This window comes from Miniopterus natalensis, chromosome 1, assembly GCF_054644295.1.
Source record: "Miniopterus natalensis isolate mMinNat1 chromosome 1, mMinNat1.hap1, whole genome shotgun sequence".
NCBI classification, from domain to species: domain Eukaryota; kingdom Metazoa; phylum Chordata; class Mammalia; order Chiroptera; family Miniopteridae; genus Miniopterus; species Miniopterus natalensis.
In genome coordinates this window covers 37,388,812-37,403,260 of record NC_142081.1, presented here as the reverse complement: position 1 = coordinate 37,403,260, position 14,449 = coordinate 37,388,812, and the positions used below count along the sequence as shown (strand labels likewise).

Below are 14,449 nucleotides of genomic sequence, written 5' to 3'. Positions count from 1 at the left end.
GATTAATAAAAATAAATTGTACATGTAGATATGAGTGAGTAATGCCACTGGCCATGTTAATCAGTTTGGAATTTACAAAGGAGTCCCTACAACCCCAATCCATTTTTCTGCCCTTATCTGAATTTCAGTATTTTTCATTGTATTGTGGTCATTTTTGTTTTTTAAAGAAGACACACTCTGGCTAGGGAGATACCTTCTAATTTTAAATATAAAAAAAATGTGTCTTAGAGAAGTTATAAATGGCAGAACCCAAGACTATGGAAATAATGGCTTAATTCCATCTCCTCTCAAATACTATTATAGCCTCATTTTTGTATTACTTATATGTAACTGCCTTTTATTAGAGGAATATGACAGCATGTTATATACTGGACATTTGTCCCTAGGAAGCAAAACTTTACAGTGTCAATTTATGTTAGGTAAAAATCTTACAGAAACAGAAAGCTAAGTTTTTTCACAAACTAAGACAATGTCATTTAGATATTAGGAGACAATACAATGAAATCTGGGAGCTGAAAGTATTCTAAGCATTTCCAGCACAACCACTTTTACATACAAAGTGACCACCCACCCACTTAGAAGGGCCAAGACACTATTTCGTAACTCCCGGTTCAAGGCTCTTTCCACCATATCAAGCTGGCTTTTCTACATTATGGTCTGGTACAGCATCTGGGATTTTTAATGTATACAAATCTTAGATGTTATAAAATATCAATTCATGACCCATTCAGTTTCTAAGACTATGTATGGACTATGGCCCTCCTGTGTTTTCAGTCACCTCCCAAAGTCTAGCAGGTCTATTAATAGATACACACACACACATATACATGCATAAATACGTTTATTTAATTCTCACCCACGGATATTTTTCCATTGCTTTTCAGAGAGAGTGGAAGGGAGAGAGAGAGAAACATTGATTGGTTGCCTCCTGTATGCGCCCCAATCAGGGCTGGGGATTGAGCCTGCAACCGAGGTATGTGCCCTTGGCTGGAATCGAACCCAGGACCCTTCAGTATGCAGGCTGACACTCTAACCATTGAGCAAAGCAGGCTAGGGCAGGTCTATTGCTTTTAAAAGGCAAGACAAAAATACCATAGCCCTCATGGGAGAAGATGAAGTACTGAACAGCTAAATAATGCTGAGGGCACAGGCCTCCCTGTCACTAATGATCAGGTGAAACTTGCTCTTATTAACTCCTTCCTGCTGCCTCTGGCAGCTTCTCAGAATCTTCCAGGCCAGGCTACACCCACTGAGGACTGAGCTATCCCCGGCTCATCCACCTGAGGGCTAACGCCCTTAACCTAAAGACTCCTGAAGTCACATCCCTTGGTGACACAGCGATAGAGTGTCAGCCTCCTCCTCTGCTACTATCTGCGAGAATGTAAACTATGCCCCTCTCCAGGCCTCAATTTGCTCATGGAAAAAATGGCAGAGAACTTTCCAGATACGGTCTACGATTTAAGGGGTAGTTATCTTCCTAGAGAGGGAGGAGGGTGAATTCGGGTGGCCACTTGTATACTGCATGTAAGTCCTGACACTTCTTTCTCTGTCCCTCGCCAGCCAGTCAGCCTGTGGGTGTGGAGTCACATTTTAGAGTGGGCGGGAAAACATCTGAGTAGAAAGAACAGCACGATCCCCAGACACAACTGGAAGAGACAGACAGAGATGGGCAAAGACAGAAAAAGCAGAGATGCTCAGGAACACCACAGGGAACGTGGGAGGAAGGGTCGAGTCAATGCCTCCCATGAGATAGACCGCTCTTAAGGCACAGGCTCAAGCCTGGATTTTATCCTGCTGGACCAAATGTCAGAGCGGTGACATAAATGCTGCCCGCAAGCACTCTGCTGCCTCAGTCCACAGGACTGGCGCGGCTCTGTGACCAAGGTGTGCTCCAGCCTACCCAAACGACAGAGCACACAGCAAAACTGTAAAAATCCCTTCCATGTGTGATCCTGGAAGACTTGTCCAAATTATGGTCCAGAACAGTACACACAGAACTCTGAAATCACCGTCCGGGGCCAGATTCATACACGTTACCTCCTAGCTGTCAGCGAGCTCAGCAAGCCACTCTCTCTGCCCTCATCCCATTATTGAGGTCCCAACACTGCACACCTCTAGGGTGTACTCTTCACATTTGTGGTCACCATAAATCTGTATATTTATTATGACAATTTTCTGGCATGGGACAGTACAGGTTTTGAAGAAAAAGTAGCAAAAGGATTGTGTGGCCTAGCGGCAGGGCTGCCCACCCCCCTCCCAAACCTGTATAAAAGCACATTAAGCCTCCAGGAGAACATGGAACGTATGTTTACATTACTGTGCTTCTATTAACTGCAAAGAGGTGACATCACCATAGCTGTCTCAGGGCCCCTAGATACTGCACTATTGTTATCAAGATGACAGAAACCTTAAATAAGGAAAAATATAAATAAAATGAGAGACCCCACAGGAACAAGAGTCTGTGTTCCAGCAGTGGTCACCTACAGAAATTCTAATGTTAGTCTTGAAAACCTCAAGAAGGTAATAACCTCCCTCCCAGGCTCACTGTGGACTTCCAGAGAGCTCTGGCAAGCCTTAGGTTAGTGATAACCTTCCTAAGGGTGGTCACCATATGCAAAATGGGGGAGACTCAGTCCAGAATCCAACAGTGCTAAACACAGTGTTCATACACGTGACACAAATCTGGAGCATTTCAGAACTGGATCACCAGCGAGGATAAGAAATGAGTTTCCACCTGTGCTTCGTCTAAATAGGTCACACTGAAAGACTCCTTGTAGTGCAAAATGTTAATGATTTCTCCTCAGTATCAAAAACTGGACTAAAGCCCGGCCGGTGTGGCTCAGCAGTTGAGCATCGACCTATGATCCAGGAGATCACGGTTCGATTCCCAGTCAGGGCACATGCCTGGGTTGCAGGCTCGATCCCCAGCAGGGGGCCTGCAGGGGGCATGAAGGAGGCAGCTGATCAATAATTCTCTCTCATTATTGATGTTTCTCTCTCTCTCCCTCTCCCTTTCTCTAAAATCAATAAAAATATATTTAAAAAAACAAACACCAAAAAACAGACATACACCTGGACTATATTTTTGATGTTCTTCTTCTAAAAGTAGGGTTTATTAAGATATAATTTGCACAGAGTAAATTTCATCCTTTTAGTGCATAATTGTACAGGTTGGAAAAACTCATGAAATCTGTAACTACCATCACAGTCAATATATTAAACAGTTTCATCACCCCCCAAATTCCCTCATACCCCTTTATAATCAACCCCTAGCCCAATAACCACTGATTTGATAAAACTGGACTGCATGTAATACAAATTTCAACACTATAAATTTCCCCTTAGAATTTACTGTATTTCATGAATTCTAAGATACACACACACACACACACACACACACACAGCTCTAGATTTGAACACTGAAATTAGGATGTGTCTTGCAATCAATGGCATTTTACCATAATTGGCAATAATTTTTCTTTTTAGAGATACATAAAATAATAATGCGTTTTGTAATCTAGGGTACCTTTTAAAAACTCAGTGAAATATATTAAAGTCATAATATTTGAATGCTTACTATGGATTAAGCATCCTACTAGGTCCTAAAAGTCCAAAAATGAATCAAATGCTCTCAAGGAACTTTCACTTGAGAGGGGGAGAGAAACAATTACAATAAAATGCAATAACGTCTGGAGTAGAGGGTTATCCATTCACTAAGACTAAATAAAATTATCTCTAGACTGGCTACCTTTCTTCTTTCAGGCAAAATCCACCCCTCCCAATTCATATCCTTTTGGCTTCAGTGCTCATTCCAGGAGTGAGTTATTGCCACACCATCTGACACAGTGCCTAGAAACAATCCAGTTATTTCTCCTACAATTCGCTGTTGTCGTAGGGAAGTCTCGTTTTAGTGTTCAACAGCTGCAGGCTTTTATGATAATATCAAAAGGCAAGTCACTGAAAATAACTGCTTAATCTGTGGAAGGCAGATGCCCCAAATCATTCAGACATGCTTCGAGGTACCCAAATTCTTCCCTGCACAACTTTTAAAGGGGAATGTAGAGAAGACAAAGTAGTGTCCTTACCTGGTTCCTGAAAGTGCTCTTCATTTGATAGAGTTCTAGACAGGATAAGTATTAATGCTTCTTTAAATTGGTCAAAATGCACCTAAAAACAAGCAATTAAAAATAAATTCAGAATAGTTTCCACAGTCCTAAAGTAACAAGTCCATCTACATACAAGGTACCAGAGCCATCTGTTAGCATCCTGAGAGCCTTGAAGTCAGTCACAACCTGCTTTTATTCCTTTTTTTCCTTCATTTCTCTAAAACACTAAAGGGAAAATGGGCTGATTATTTCTGACACCAAAGTGTCATAAATTTTAATATCAGTATTTATTCAATCCTGAGGGGAAAAGCTATATAGCAAAACCTTTTTTATAAATGCAGAAAAAGATGTGTTTTGAACTCTTAACTTTTACTTTTCTGAACAAGACCAGAAGATAAAGTCATTAAGTTAGATATTAGGAAAACCTTCCCAAGTAAATGATCCACTGTAATGATGCCCCAAAGATTCTTTTATCTCTTCAAATTTCTAGAAAGAAGTAAGTTATCTTTTGAGGATGACTTGAATATCGTCTTGCCTGGGGCAGGTATGTAATATTTATCTCCCAAGGCCCCTGTGATTCTATAAACAAGCAGGAATCAACAGCAAACCCAAAGGATAAAAGAACCTTGGAAAGCATTTTCCTGAATTCTTAAAAACACAGTTACCTTGACTGAAGTAGGAAAGAACCTGAGCTTTATTTAAGTAAATACCCAGAATACAGATATCGCATTGGTTAAAGGTGTAAAATGGTTTTCTTTATGACCAGGTATACTTTTCTATAACGTACATGTATGTGATCTCACGGTGGGGCAGGGAGAGGGATGCTATTTCTTCTTCCCATCATTCTAGCTTGATAGTGTGGCATCTACTTATACAGAAGCCCATATTAAACACAAAGTTAGTAAATTTGGGTCTCTTTGGACATCATTACAAAATAGTGTCTAGAAGTTTAAATATAACTGACAGACAAAAAACACTTTCAAATTAAAACTGGAAAAGCAACAAACCTCATAAGTCACCTAAACAATGGGAGAAAAATCACATAATGTCTTATCCAGGCAAATCAAAGCGAAGGAGAGGAATCCATTGAGATTCCAGTCATAAAATTGTATACATTTGAAATTTTCCAGACTCTCCCAAAGTATATATGATTTCCCTACCACATTAGTTTTGAATAATTGGGCTTACATTCCAAAATCATACTCCTTCAGACCATGTAAACTAAAAATCAGCATAATCTATAGAGCCAGAACAGAAACCTGTCAAGGGAGCCTGGGCCATACAATCATGAAAGGGTTAAAAGATTGTAGAAATGGAAGCTGTGCTAATTAGGTTTCACGGATGACAAATTGCTGAGAAGCCTGGCTGCTGAGAAGCCTGGGGGAGGGAGGAGGCACAGGCCCTGCCGTGTGTGTCCCTGAGTCAGAGGTGGGCTTCAGGTATCCCAGCTCCAGTTCCCAGGGCAAGGCCACCTTCCCAATCAGCTAGTCCACAGACATCACACCCAAGGGCTCTCCTGCTCAGGAGCACTTCCAGGCATTTACTACAGGCTCTGGGTTCCCACCCTGGCTCAGCCACTCTTTTCCTTCTGTGAGCTGGCTAATTACTAAACCTCTCTGAGCTTTGGTTTGGTAACCTGTAAAAATGGGGCTATCTAACAACTAATATTTATGATTCATTCAACAAACATTTACTGAGCAGCTGCTATGCACCAGGCACTGTCCTGGCCCCGTGATACAGCCGTGAATGAGTGACCCAAGATCCCTGCTGCCATGGAGCACAAATTCTCAGGAAATGTCGTGGGGAGTCAAGCAGGCGCTGTGCTGAGAGCACTGCATGCATTTTGTTATTTATACTATCACCTCCATCCTAGGCAGATAAAATGAAAGTTTTGTAAAGTGTCTAGAACTTCCTGGGACTTAACTAGGTACTCAGCAAGTAGAAGTTAATGCTAACAGGTATAGCGATTGGGTGACTGTTTCCACCACTTTCCCAGAAAACAGGGCCATATGAGTGTAACCAAGGTAGCTGAGTAGGCAAACTTGGGGGGGGGGGGGACCGCAGGGAAGTCAGGAGCCTGCCCTCACGCTCTGTGCAGGTGTCCAGCATCGGAGCAAGTGACCCAGTCTGCTGTGTTTGGGGACCCCAAATCTGGTTTCTCCTCTGTCTTAAGATACTAATGGAGATGACCTGAATGAAGCCTAAGTCTCTCATTGCCACAGTTATGAACTGAACAGAAAGAGCCTCTTGTTTCAGAAGGGAAGTGCTCGCCTTGAGACTTTCAAATCCTTCACACTTGTCTCTGGGGTCTCTGCTGGGTCTTCTGAAGATACACGTTTTGAGAGAGGTAAGTGGAAAAAGCCCTTCTGAATGTTGTCCCAACAGTTCAATTCAGTGAGTGTCAGCCACGAGGAGTCTCTGTACCTCAGATTTACTCCCTCTGAAAAATGACCAAAACCGCTATAATCTGGAAGTTAATTCTAATACACTCCCAAGGCTTTATTATACCACATTTAAGGGAGGCTTAGGTCTCATACGAACTCACCAACTTCTGAGACAGTATCAACCTCATTTATGTGCAGGGTGTTTATCTCTCAGTCAGTGATCCAGAGCACGGCAGACAATCAGGACACACGCAGTGGTGTTCAAAGCTGACGACAGTGCCTTGAAGCCCACAGTCCTCTCAAAGAAGCTGCCACTGAACCAACTCACAAGCTCTTTTTATTTTTTTTTTTTAAGATTTTTTATTGGTTTTGAGAGAGAGAGGAAGGGAGAGAGAGAGGGAGAGAAACATGGATGTGAAAGTGGAACAAGGATCAGCTGTCTCCTGCTCACCCCCTACTGGGGGGGATCAAGCCCAAAACCCAGACATGTGCCCTGACCAGGAATCAAACTGGTAACCTTTTGGTGCAGGGGACAACACTCAACCAACTGAGCCACACTGACCAGGGCTCAAAAGCTCTTTATTCTCACTTCACCTGGTTAATTTTAAGCTTCATTATCCTGCTTCTCAACCTGCTACAGATTAGAAACAGCAAATAAAAGAGGGGGTGCTCCAAGGCAAGCACGAGAAATAAGTATGGACATATTGGGAAGGAGGAAAGACTTCTTCCCTCTAACAACAAAAGAGTATAAATTTTTTGTACTTTAACATACTATTTTTAAAAACTATATAAACTATATAAAAGAGGTGCATGGCCTCAAAAACTTAATAGGCTGGGATTATTTAGGGTGGGGACAAGGATCTCTGTGCTCCTAAATAAATCCTGAGGGTATGTATCACTCTCATAGAAGAATAGGTGATAGACCAAGAAGGTTTAAATGATAGAGAAAAACCTTATAATGCTTAATATACCCTTTGTTATGGCAAGATGTTAATAAAAAAATTTTAATCCCCAATGGCTAACCTTTAAAAAAAAAGGCTATCACTAATTGGGGTAAGAGATCCAGTTATTAGACCATTTTATTAATGTGGGTCCTGGATAATACTAGATGAGTGGGGTATTAGTGTAGTTCATTGTTTCCGGGGCGTCTGGTCATTTGGCTCTCATAATATCCATGTGAGATGGTCAAGGCAGGCATCCCTCCTTAGAATTGAGAGAGAGGCTCAGAGAAGGCCCATGCCTTGCCCAAGGCCACACATCTTCAGGTGAAGGAGCTATTTGGAGAACCCAGGCCTTCTAACTGGACACATTAAAGTGCAGCAATTCACCTGCCCCAGGCTGATCCACCCCTGGTCTAACCTCTCAGGAAATCCCTCTGCTGCTCCAAGTCAAACCCTCAACTTTTCACAAAGCCTGTAAGTATGAAGCAGTCCACTGGGGCTCCAGAGGAAGCAAGATCAAGAGATACATAACCTCTGCCCTCAAGGAGTTTCTCAGCTACACTCTAGATTCTTCAGTGTGGGAGGATGGGCAGGGGAAGAACAGAAGAAAGTTTATTAGTAACTACAAGGTAGAATCTGGTAAGTGTTCTGAGACAAAAACAAGCTGGTAGGGGCCTCTGACAGATGGGCACATCCTAGTTGGCCAGCAGGGAGGAAAACGGGACATTTGGTGACATCTGACTTCTCTAAGATATTCACAGGCACAGCTTAAAGTTTTCTAAAATGAACTTATAATATATTAAACCCGCCACATTTTAGAAAAGGGTCTATAAAACACTATACATGATTATTAACTCAGGAGTGCTTCATAACCCAACCATGTCTATCCAAGTGACCCCTTCTTCCCCTACCAAAAAAAAAAAAATATATATATCTAAAAATGCAAAAACAAAAGACCTGGCAAACGGATCAAAACCACTGGAGTGGGGGAGGGCGGGAGGATTGGTAAAGGGGGTCAATTATATACTAACAGATAGAAACTGGACTTTTGGTGGTGAGCATGTTTCAGTGTATACAAACAGTGAATTATAATGCTGTACACCTGAAACTTATATAATATTATTAACCAATATTACCTCAATTAAAAAATATTGGAACAGCTTTTAATTCTTAAATTGATCTTTATTTGCCTTCTTGCAAGGATATATAGACACTGGACCCTCCACTTCAGACAGAAGTAAATTCCGTATCTTTCAAGAAGATAGTTCTCTAATGGAGGCAGGTGAGTGCTATTTTCCATCAATGCTCATGAATACTGATGTGGCAGAAAAGCCCCTTAGGGCACAACCCAGAACCAAAATGTTAATAAATGCCCTCGATTGCAAAGAATCCTGCATCAGCAGGCTCGCTAAGTTCAGTACCTGGAATTTTTAAGTACCATTTTTTTCCTCCTCCAAGGGAGTTTTACTATTGTATTACGTTAAAATTCAGAAATTACCACAAATATACAATGCAATTAAATCTCATGCGGTAACAAGCTTCGGAGCTGTGCACACCCAGCTCACCCACTGGCACCTCCACATTTGAATAATAATTGCTGCCATTCATTTTACAAGCATTCCTCTATCTTGTGTGCCTCAAAGGGCAGTTTGCAGCAATGCAAAAATTACGTGACTGACTGAAAACACACATGACATTTAAACTAAATTAACAGGAAGACCAGTCAAGTCTGATATTTTCTGTCATGTGTCACCACCGCTTAATAGAAATTTACCTCATCACTTTTGCTCTCCGAATTTCCTATGAATGCTTTTTTAGAAACACAATTTGCCTCTCTGAAAAAAATAATTTAAGCACCACGCAAGAGACAAATGCTATTTTTAAACCACAAAAGAAAAACTGCAACAGGAAGTAAAATAAGGAACCTAACATTGCATAAAATCATCTCGTGCAATCTTGGTAGATCAAGTGCATACAGTTTCCATATGTGTGCAGGCAGCACTTCAAACAGACCCAAGAGGAGAGGGCTTGAGCCAGCGTTCAACAAAGCGAGCTCATGAAACAAGACAAAGGCCCACGTGACTATCTTCACACTAAGGAGGCTTGTATCCAGTACACAAAGGGAAGTCGATGAGACAACACTCAAAACAGTGTTAGTTGAAATGGGTATAGAAATACAGACTCCTAGGGGAAAATGATGTTTCCGGCGTTATGCAAAGAGAGCTAACACAGAAGAACAAAGAGATGTAGTTTCATAATGAAAGACATAGTTATAAAACGTTAGAGTCTAAGCAAAGCATTTGAGTTATTGTAGCTTAGTGTCATTTACTACAGACAATGTGGAGAGAGGCAAAGGCCTTTGAAGAGGCAAGTTTTAAAAACCTAAAGCAACTGTGTGAAGTTGTGCTCCAAGACTGAGCCAAAGAGCCCTGCCTCTGGTGGAAATAGATGAAACCACCACCACGAGAGTTTCTGGGAAATCCACTCTAAAATTTCTCTGAAAGTCATTGCTGGAAACTCATTATTTCCCAAAGACCCATTCTAGGAGAGAAGAAAGAAGATACAGAGCATAATAGTTAACTGTGTGCCTGGCTCTTTGAAATGCACAATCTAAGTCAACCCTCATTATAATCTTATGAGGAGGGTATTATTTTTCCCATTTTACAGAAAAATAAACTGAGCCTCAGAGTATTTAAGATAATATGCCCATATGGCTGCAATTTGGCAAGAGTCAGTATATGAATCCAGATCTGACTTTTAAAGACTGTGCCCCCACAGTATACTGTCTTGATGTGGGGGTGGGGGTGGGTTGAAGGGGGACAGAGAATGAGACTCATTTTTGTGTATTTGGAGTCTGAGGAGGCTATGGAGAGGCAGTCACACTCAGGGACTAGGAAATCTGGGTTTCCATTCTGATGCTGCTTCAAGTAAGCTGCTTGACCTTGCATATGTCACTGTACTTTTCCAAGTTCTGGATTCCAGGTTTCTCTGTCATATAGATGAACATTTAAGTCTAAAAATCTGTGATGGACACTGAAGAACTTTAAGTCCCCTCATCCAGACAAGATGTTACTCATAAAAGTATCAGTGAGATATTGTGGGAATTTAGTGAGCATTCCTGACCATACTTTCTCTGGCGAAAGAGATGATCATGACTGAATAAAGTAGGTAGAAGAGAAAAGCTTTTTGGTGCTTGTTCCCAATTCTTGCTGAGAGCACAAGGCCTCCCAACAGCTCTCCCCTACGCCCTTGCTTCTGTCAAACTAAATACCTCTGAGAGGCTCAAGGCTCACTGTATTGCAAAACCAATGTTAGTTTTGCAATGAATTTGACAAGAAAGTGCTCATACAGAATGGAAACTAGTCTTGTAGCCTCTGACTCAGAATGGCTTCTTGTCTATAAATGGGAACCACAGGCTCTTAGGAGTTTAATTCAACCCCAGATGAGACTGTTGTAAAGGAAGGGAGTGATGGAGAGATACCCAGAGTCACAAGGTCAACTTAGGAATCAGAAAATGTCCTTCACCATTTCAGGTTACTCTATGTCGGTTAAACAGCGAGATTCGGCAAAGGTACAGACATTTAAGAGGTGCAATGAGAAATGTTTCTGCCATTCCTTCCAATGCATTCAAAAAAGCCTCAGATCAATAATATGAAACAGGAGCATGAACACGAGGTAGCGATAAATAGACACTATTTGATGATCAAGCGTAATTTTGCACACAGAGAACAAGTCCAAACGATCACCACCAGAAAGTACTTCTGGGCCCTGGCCTGGTAACTCAGTTGGTTAGTGTCATCCAGATACGCTGAGGTTGCAGGTTCAATCTCTGGTCAGGCACACACAAGAAGCAACCAATAAATGCATAAATAAGTAGAATAACAAATCCATGTTTGTTTCTCTCTCTCTAAAAATTAGGAAGTACTTCTGTATGTCTGACTAACTTTTCAAATGATTAAAATGTGTATAAGAGGAAAAAAACCTTTAAAAGCTTTTAATGAAATGGAAACAACAAAAAAGCAATCCTCCATGTGAAATTAACCTTGACATTTTTAAAAGAACTCTAAGCACTTTAAAATAAATGGTGGGAAAGCTGAGAAAAACTATATATTTGTACAACTATCAAGTTTTAATACTAAAATATTTCAAAGTGCCTTTGATGACCGAAGTCTACATACCTATGGAGCTCTTTGGAAACAATGATGAGTTCTGCTTCCAGGCAGCTTGTCCAGATTCTAGAAGGTGCAAAGGGCATGGGGCCCTTCAGCAGCCAGATTCATATTAAATAATACAGCAAGGAAACTCATCAAAACCAAAGGGGGCTGTTTAGTCTCAAAGTTGGTATATTCCATAATAAAAGGAACATGCATTTTTAAAAACAGGATACAATTAAAGGCTTCAATAAAACCAAGGTAAATTATCATATTTATGTCCAGGTTTCTAATAAAAGAGAGAGAGGCATATGGGAACACTTCATTCAAAAGACACAAAACCAGGAAGCACCTACAATGGGTATCAAATGCTTAGATGAAAACTTAGTTCAATAAAAGAGCTAATGTGGTTCCCTTTTTCAAATGTTTGTAGTATTTGCTCCCAGTATCGCCAGGTACATTATGTGACCGGACTATAAATTCTCTGGTGTCTTGAGTCCCTTGACAAAGATATGAATGGGACTCTTCTGATAAATAGTAGCAAACGCCTACCAGCAATGCCCTCTTTCGCTTCAAACTGGTGATTCACAATCTTTAGGCATTTCAAACACTTACGTACCGGGTGAAGCAAAAGTAGGTTTACAGTTGTTCTTACAGAAAATAATTAATAAATAATAATAAAGAATAAACTGTGTTTTGTGCACTCACAACTGTAAACCTACTCTTGCCCCACCCTGTATAACCACTGTGCAGGGGGTGGAGGGACAGGGCTTCAAGCCATAAATCAAGATTGGACAGGTGAACTGAAGCCTAATTTGGGGGTAAATGGTCCATTAGTAAATGCATGAAAATGGCAAGTCGATTTAAGTTACTTTCCTTAACAACTGTCAAAAGAAACATGAGGCTTTAAGGAAAAAAGAACAAAGTTATTCAAGATAGATTTTAAAATAAAAAAATAGACAATATTCATGCTCTTAGTTGGGAAAGGGCAGTACCTTTCATCTGATTTATTTTCAAGGAAAAATGATTGAGGCCCATTCCAATAAAGGTAAACTTACAAGTTTTATTTTATTTAAAAACTGTATTTGCTAAGGTTTAAAAGATAAAATTAAAACCAGGAAGCTGATAGGTACTAATGTATCCAAATGCCAATTTAATGGAAAACTGTAGTTCACCATAACTGTAAGTTGCACCCATAAGACTATCAGAATGCCTGACATGCAGGAAGCATACAACACAACACACATCAGTTGAATTAATTAATAGACGAACAGATTTAGATTTGTCATGCTACAATCTCTTTCTCCTGTTTTATTAAGCCAAACTCCTAACCCTGATAAGGTCTCTATAAATAATATCTGAAGAGAAGAAGATGACTGGCATTAAAAACATATAATTTTACAACTTAGGACTACTCAATATACCAAGAAGGTGCTAGCACATGGATTGCTTCTGTGACTTCTATGGAATTTTTTTCCCTATAATGTAAAATGACAGACCATATAGAGTGTCCTAACAACATATGGCGAAGTTTATGTGATCATCTGAGGAAAATAATTCAATTTCATAAAAAATGCAAATTTAACAGTAGTGCATTAATTCATGCCAACCCTGCTCTCAAGATAATCAGCAGGGACTCCCACATGGAATCAATATGCAGACATCTATTTAACTTTTATCACGGGCTCACTAAGTAAATATCACGCTACAGGCCACTTAGGTATTCCTTATTCACAGGCAAACAGCAGACACAGAAAGCAGGGGGGTGATGTCAGGTCGTTAACAAATCAATCGATAGCTGCTCCCCTGTTTCAGTTTTGCCAACTGAGGGCGAAGATGTGCGACATCTGGAGAGCAAACCGCCAACCTGCTGCTGAGGTGTGATCTGTTCGCGGCAGGGGCTCCCACATTTACACCGACTCCAGCAGGAGCTCTCAAGGAAACCTTACGTTCTATTATGTCTTCTCGGGCTTTCACAAGTGGTAAGTGAGACCCACTCTTTTCATACCATTCCTTAGACACCAAAGAGCCTGAGATCTCCAAGGACCGCAGTGGGAAAAGCTACTCTTCGGGCTCCCCAGGGTGTCTGGGATCGAGGCAGAACTAAAAAACACCTGAGCGTGTTACATGATGAGAAATGCATCAAACCCCCGTTTAATCCTCAAACCCCCGTTTCTGTTTGCAAAGCAAAATTTTTAGCATTCTGGGGGGACCACATGTATTCACAAGTAGCTAACTCCTCCAAAGTGGCGAAGAATGATCCTAGTTTTGCAAAAACTTATTTTTTCCTTCAAGGGTGAGCCCTGTTAAACCCCACATTTGTGGTGCCGACCCCCTGAGAATATCATCCTTTGTGCATTAACGTCAGGGTGGTCGCTACTCCCGCCTGTCTCACATCAGAGAGCCCATACATCACTCGGTATCTGAGGTCACTTGCCCAACCTGTCCGCTCAGAGGCAACGAAAGCTAAACGAAGCAAAGCTTCCTGACTGCTTCCTCAGTTCGCACCCCACGATAGAAACACTGTCTAAAAGTGAGGCAGTGCCAGCCACAGAGCTCAGAAAGTACTGCCCATTTGCTCCTCTCATCCATTCAAAAAATTAACAGCAAGGCTCACCCCAAAGCCATACAATGATGCCCTTAATTATATTTATGAGCATGGAAGGCAATATCCCGTTGTGACGGATCAAACGTCCTTCCCACTAAGGGCAAGAGGGAAAAGAGGAAACCTCGCACTCATCTCCGGGACCGGATCTATGGGGAGAACGTGACTATTTGTCATCGAACACAGAAGTTAACATCAGCGCGCACACGTCCCTGCTGGAAGTGAGTCGTGCTGGGTTTTAAATGAGCCTGCACTGTATTTA

General features: G+C 41.2%; 1 protein-coding gene across 1 annotated transcript in view; it reads right to left on the bottom strand.

The window, feature by feature from the left end:
• The window catches only part of NIN (ninein), a 91,448-nt gene that overhangs the window by 67,367 nt on the left and 9,632 nt on the right, over positions 1–14,449 (bottom strand). The window contains exon 3 of the mRNA XM_087820543.1: positions 4,086–4,167. Within this exon, the coding sequence (XP_087676669.1) occupies positions 4,086–4,167 (82 nt within the window). The remainder of the gene's footprint in view (positions 1–4,085; positions 4,168–14,449) is intronic.